General features: G+C 46.3%; 1 protein-coding gene across 1 annotated transcript in view; it reads left to right on the top strand.

Moving 5' to 3' along the window:
* Window positions 1–6,803, top strand: part of LOC106820740 (protein naked cuticle homolog 2-like) — a 61,909-nt gene that overhangs the window by 51,030 nt on the left and 4,076 nt on the right. The window contains exons 6-8 of the mRNA XM_014825284.1: window positions 1,466–1,552; window positions 2,781–3,025; window positions 3,343–3,507. Of these exons, the coding sequence (XP_014680770.1) occupies window positions 1,466–1,552; window positions 2,781–3,025; window positions 3,343–3,507 (497 nt within the window). The remainder of the gene's footprint in view (window positions 1–1,465; window positions 1,553–2,780; window positions 3,026–3,342; window positions 3,508–6,803) is intronic.

Genomic DNA, 6,803 nt, shown 5'->3' with positions numbered 1-6,803 from the left:
GGGTTTCCACCGTTTGCCATTGACACCAGTGCAAGCCTTCGTCTCTCCTAGATCTCCCTCCTGTAAACCTTTCTCTCTCTCTCTCTCTCTATGTCTATCTATTTATATAAATATATTCTGTCGTTTATTTGTCAAAATTGCTAATTTATTTGATAAAATATGCTAGCTGCATTTCTTCATCTTCCACTTGAAATGTTATAGTGCGCACACCGACAGTTCAACTTTTGGATTAATTGCAAGATGACGGCAAGTGGCGCGGTGGCATCACGTTCTCACCGACCGTAGATTCACTAACCGCGCTATCCAGTTATTGTATAGAGATCAGTGACCCCCTCCGCTGATGCTCATGCCATCTTGTATCAGCAGCGCCATCTCTGTGTGCAACCACGTACTATCTATAGCTGGTGTCATTAAACTGATGTGACTAGGGTCGACTAGGCCGTCATGGCCTGGAGGCGTAATGACTCAGTTCTCCGACATCGCTGATTTTACATCCATATCGTGGTCATGAGGCCGTACTGTTGACACCAGCATAATCTTCCCCACCAGCAATTTGCTCCGCTGCTGCAGGCCACCACTGTAATTAGTGGTTAATCACCGATCATGAGTAATGCACCATAGCCCCATCTCTCTCTCGCGCACGCTCGCTCTCTCTGTCTCTGTCTCTCCCTCTCGCTCTCACTCTCACACACTCGCTCGCTTCGCTTCTCTCTTTCGCGCTGATATTAATTATTAATAACTGATCTCTGCTGAGCACATTTTCAACCCTTGCACTCCATTCCCAATGGAAAGCCAAGGAATCGACAGTATGTCAAGAAGGTTTGTTAGTGTGGGAAGACTCCAGAAGAGGATGACGGGAAGATTGCATGTTGGTGTGGTTAAAACGGTTAAGCCTGGCGCACATTGCCGAACATTTTCCCAAACAAATGTTCGTCCGAACAAATGTTTTTGTCTGGCAATGTGCGGGTGGACAATTGCTGAGCGCACATTGCCGAACATTTTGCAGCAAACAATCTCGTGGCGCCGTCTAGTAGCTGTGTTGTAAAGAGTCACGTGATCGGCGCATGATTGGGCACAAAAATCATGTGACCACATATCGTGCTGCTATTGGTTACTACTTTACAAATGTTCCTAGAATTGTTCGACATTCAGCGCACGTTGACGAACATTCGACGAACAATGTTTGAGATATCGGACATTTCCGATATTCAGAAACATTGTTCAGAACAAATGTTCGGCGACTTTTTTCATCGCACATTGCCGAACATTTCATGGAACATTGCTACGATAATGTTTTTGAGCAAAATGTTCGGCGACTTTTTTCACCGTACATTGCGAACATTTCATGGAACATTGCTACGATAATGTTTTTGAGCAAAATGTTTGGCAATGTGCGCCGGGCTTTAGTTGTCAGATTTTTCTGATCCCGCGATTGAGTTGTTTTTTTTTGTTTTTTGTTTTTCAGCAATTCGAATGTGGAATGCAGACGGATGGGCAGGAGTGGCAATTTACTCTGTACGACTTTGATGGCTGCGGTCGTGTCACAAAGCAGGTAAGCTACTGACGATACATTCATCTTCTTCTCGGCTCACTACACTACACTCGACCTAGCCACTGCAGCACACAGGACCTTGCACGGTGGTTGAAAACCTCAAGGTCTCCCGGTCTACATGGCTCTGGTAATAGGGGGCATTCCAGGATATGTCCCATAGTCAGGTCCTCCACGCAGTCGCATTCGGCTGGGCCATCTTGGCCTGCATCGATACAACACACCTACTTTACATGCTTTACAATACTTTACATAGTTTTTAATACTTTACATGCAGTGAGATGCATGACAATACATCGATACAACACAACAACAACACAAATCATCGAATGGTTACTGTTAGTCATGTATCATCAGTCATCACATCGTGCTCTACAATGTGACAGGGAACTCTGTAGTAGCTTCCGGCTCCTACTTTGGACTGTTGGGACATTTTCTAACGAGAGAGCAGTGGGTAGTGGCGTACAAACAATGCTAGTCATGAGTAGTCACGCGTCATTACTCTGTTTGAGTTTGCTGCGCTTGACAGCAGCGTGATGCGTGACTCACTACTCACTACGTTACGCGTCTATCCCGTGAGACCACGATGAACGAATCCCATGCCAGAGATGCCAACCACTACGATTTATCCGTATTTTATACGAATTTCTATTCCTTTTGCACCACTACGACCAGTTTGTATCAAACTACGAATTTCACTGTGATCGAAAAATCAAATTTTTTTTGTCATTTTATTGTCATTATTGACCCTCAGAATGCAGGAAATTGCATCTCAGAATTAAAAAACTTTCCGGGGGTCATGCCGGACCCCCCTAGCAAACTTGGGTCACTACGTGACCCTCGAACTACTAATTTGATGGCCAGAAACTACAGATTGCTTCAAATATGTGTTGGCATCTCTGCCATGCTAGCTGTAACATTTTAGGCGGGTCAGTTGGTAGGTGGACAAAACGTGTGTTTTGGAGGTGACACTGTGTTTTATCTCTGTCTTTCTCTCTGTGTGTTTTTGCATGCGTTAACTGGTGATCTCTGTTGCGTCTGTCTTTCTCTCTCTATGTTTTTTGATTGCGTTAACTGGTGACTCTGTGTGTTACCTCTGTCTTTCTCTGTGTGTGTTTTTTTACATGCGTTTGCTGGTGACTCTGTGTGTTACCTCTGTCTTTCTCTCTGTGTGTTTTTACATGCGTTAACTGGTGACGCTGTGTTACCTCTTCTCTATCTGTGTGTGTAGGATCTGTGTGGACTGATACAGTCAATCTACGATGCGGTCGGCAAGAATGTGGAGCTTCCTAAGTGTGGTAGCCGCACGCTGAACGTTCGACTCACCGTCTGTCCGATGGACGAGAGAGCGAGAGCAGTAGCAGCAGCAGAGCGCACCGCGGGACGTGCTGGAAACAGGCCACAGGAAACAAATCTGCAGGATCGACAAGCGAAACGATATGGTCCAGGTACCCTGTGTATAATGGAGATATCGAGGCGCTTGTGTATGTGTGTGTGCGTGGGCTGTGTGCGTGTTGCGTGGTGGCGTGTGCAGTCGTGCGGTGTGCGTCGTGCGTGTGCGTGTGGCATGTGTTGTGTGGATGTGTGTGTGTCCATGTTTGTGTGTGTGTGTGTGTGTCGTGTGTGTTCGCTGTGCTGTGCGTTGAAGAGACGTGCAATGCGTGTGTTGTGCGTGTGCGTGTCGTCGTGGGTCGTGCTGGGCGCGTGCGCGTGGGTGTAATACTAGCAGACTGAGTGAGATCGAACAGTTTGTCCTAGGCACACTCACACGTTCGCTATCACTGCTTTCGCAGGCTTCGCTACAGAGTAAAGCATGGTCTTCGGACGAAGGCAGTGGCCTCCGCACGTGCGCCAGTCCGCAGCAAGGATGGATATGTGGAGGTGCACTTGAACGTGAGGAGAAAACCAAAGAAACATGACAAAGATGCAAAGCCAACGAATGGCCTGAGCATAACAAAGTGAGTCGTAGTCTCTACTTGTGCGAGTGTTCTCTTTGTTTCTTTTCTCTTCTTGTGTCTCTTTCATTTACCGTTATTTCAGTAGTGTACTGTCGAAAATTCTATTTGTTCATTTCGCGTTACTTCTCTCTATATTTGATGTAAATTTTTTTAACACTTTCTTACCCCTTGTCGGCGAATAGTACTGAATAATCAAATGCAATTCACCTCTGCTTTCTTACTACAGGAGCAGAAATTGCGACCACAGCGGCAGAGGTGTTTACAACGCCAGGCTAAGTCCGTCAGGGGGTATTGCGAACGGCGCGGCGCCACCAGCCGATTTGGCAAGTCGAAGCAAAGTTGAAGTTCGGTACAAACCGGAGCACACGCTACTGAGCGAGAGTGGACCGACGCAATCATTAACCTGGACATCGCCGGCACTGAGAATACTTGTGCCGTTCCAGGAGTCTCCCGCAGAACAATCAGCGACGCGGAGACGGCGACTGAACAATCCAAAACATGAAAAATGCGAGCAGTGATACGGCGGCGGCGCGGCGCGGCGGCGCGATGGCGGCGCAGCGGCCGTGGGGGCAGCACGGTCGCCGCTCGCCATGAGGTGCGGATTACGCAGTTCTTGAAGCACTTACGACGCTGAACATCCGCAATGCGAGCTGCTCGAAGCATGCTCGAGGAGAACCGCCGCAGGACCGCTCGCGCTCGCTCGAGAACAAACACCGCACAAGCCCGGCCGCCAGGGCAGCACGAAGCGCATAACGTACGTCGCCAGGTGGCACGCGCAGCGGCACGACCAGCATGCACGTTCAGGGCCTGCGCTGGAGGAGAATGCCGCCGTATCAGGGCCTCGCGCTTGGAGGAACATAGACAGGCGAATCCTGGTCGTCGGCGCATCGACCGGCGCCACCACCGGGCACCGTGACGCGATCGCAGTGCTCGCGATGCCAGCAACGGGTGGCCGCGTGGATCGAGAGCGGAGTTGTCACGTACGAAGGAGAAGGCTGGAGCGGGCAAGTTGTCATAACGCGACCGACGAGCAAACCACCAACCACCACTGAGCACCACCACCACCACCACTACCACCACTATCCGATATTCGTGCTGGTGAGCCGGGGTACAGATTAGCACTCGGGTCGCGTGCGAAGCTGTGCTTGGACATTGTGCACGTTACTGCACGAACATCAGCTTCAGCTGTTCTGTAGAGCGCGAAATCTTTACTGTCCACAGGACGGACTCCATGCTGGTAGTCCACGAATAAGACTGCCTGCCATGGTGACAAGCTTCTATGATAGATTGTTGCATGATAAACTGCTGCCATTGTGACAGCTTCATTTGGATCATAAACCATTGCCATGCGTGACAGCAAGCCATATTTTACTACACATGACTACTACTGAATGAATACAAAGAATATTCGTTGACATAACAAATCTGGCGCATCAATAGCTAACAATAAGTGAATAATACTCTCTTTATCCTAAATTGACCTAAATTTTATTATTTACACTGGAATTCGTTTTGACAAACATTATTGCTCTAGACATAAAATTATTTTCGAATAGATTGTTGTGATAAAAGTACTGTGAACTTACAGACGTTTTTATATGGACTGATTAACTTGAAGTTGGTATGCATTGTTTACTTAAGAAGATTACAAAGCTTACTGGTAAAATGATAAGCTTTTTCATGTTTCAGTATTTGTATGAATAGCTTAATGACGGCCTGCTTCCATCCTCGTGAATTTATTGAAAGTAGTTGGACGTTGTAAATACCCAAACAGGAGGTGCTACCTTAGTAATGTTCGCGTGGGAACAAATCTCTGGACGCGTGAGTTACAATAGTATTAAATAATATAATGCTTTATCATAACGCATGTATCGTTTGAGTTGAGATTCGTTTTAAGAGTCGCGTCGTTGCTAGTCACTGCCGATTATCACTGTCAGCTTCTCCACGTGTTCCAGACCACGTGTGTAGTCAACAATTCACAAAGTGTGAAACTCAATCACACGCTGGGATATGCTGATACGGCATCATGTGCGATTTGCTGTTGCGTCGCTTCTGCGTGATCTATTGAAAGGCATCTATTTGTTCAAAACTTACGTTATGATAGATTACTACATGTTTTCCAAATTGGACATAATTCACGTAACCTGTCTAAATCAGTGACAAGACTATGCATGTACAACAAACACATCTCTAGTTAGTCTGTTACATGGGGTGCGAAGGGGGAGCAGAAGGACGCGGAGAGAGGTGTTAGAGTTGGACTGTAAATATCATGTATTTATCTTGTAATTTTTGTACCTATTCGATAGAATTATAGTGTATTTATATCATTAGATTAGATAGAATCCTCGCAGAGAAATCGTTGTGATTGAATATTCCGTGTATGCAGGGTATTTAGGGTGTAAGCCGTGATTACAGGTTGTATTCAATGAATATTGCTGCGTACAGTGTTTTATAGGGAGCAGCATATAAATGCCCTCGCGATTTAGGTTTTTTATTTAAGAGCAGTGCTGTTTGGTATACACCACCGTATGTCTACTGACGCAAACAGTTTGTACGGTGGTGCCGGTGATTGATGCTTGCGCTTACGTCAGACTGCTTGGAGGACAAGTATTATCTTTAAGTACTTCCTCATGTTGATTTCCATTTTTTACGTCAGATGCCACTACAAATCCAATCTCACACGCTATAGTTTCGGGAATCATGAAATGTTCTGGAAAATTAATATGTCTTCCGAGCCGGTGTAAAAAGTTGCTCTGTCGATGGAATAAGTGCTGTAGCAAACTGCGAATGCAGTCGGCAGCAGTTGCCCTTCGTACACTCAGGAATACGAAAGTACATCCAGTACAATAAGTAGATTGAGCCCTGAGCGACGAGGCGCCATCTGTCGTGAGTTTGAGCTGGAGTCGACTGCTACGCACCTGGTGACTGATTGTGCGTAGTATTATCTAAGCCAGAGCGGGCCTTCCGTGAACCATATCTATGTCTGTCACACTTATGTGTTATATAGAGAGAATATGTATGAGGGTGAGCCAGCATTATGTAGCGCTCAATGATATTCTTGCCGAGTTTATCAGCTTAACATATATTTTCGATATAGTGCTCGGTAACTCATATTCCATAGTTTCATTATCGGCTGCAAGGTTAAATAACGAGTCAGCACGAAACCAGTCTATTATAGTTTATTACCTCCTCGTTTTGATTTCGTACGGGATGATGACGTGCATCGCGCAGTATTCTCCGTGCTCAAATCTAATGAGCTATTGACTTTCTTTGTAGTTTCGCTTGCTGTCGTTAGA

This window comes from Priapulus caudatus, unplaced genomic scaffold, assembly GCF_000485595.1.
Source record: "Priapulus caudatus unplaced genomic scaffold, Priapulus_caudatus-5.0.1 Scaffold45, whole genome shotgun sequence".
NCBI classification, from domain to species: Eukaryota; Metazoa; Priapulida; class Priapulimorpha; order Priapulimorphida; family Priapulidae; genus Priapulus; species Priapulus caudatus.
This window is presented reverse-complemented; position numbering and strand designations above follow the sequence as displayed.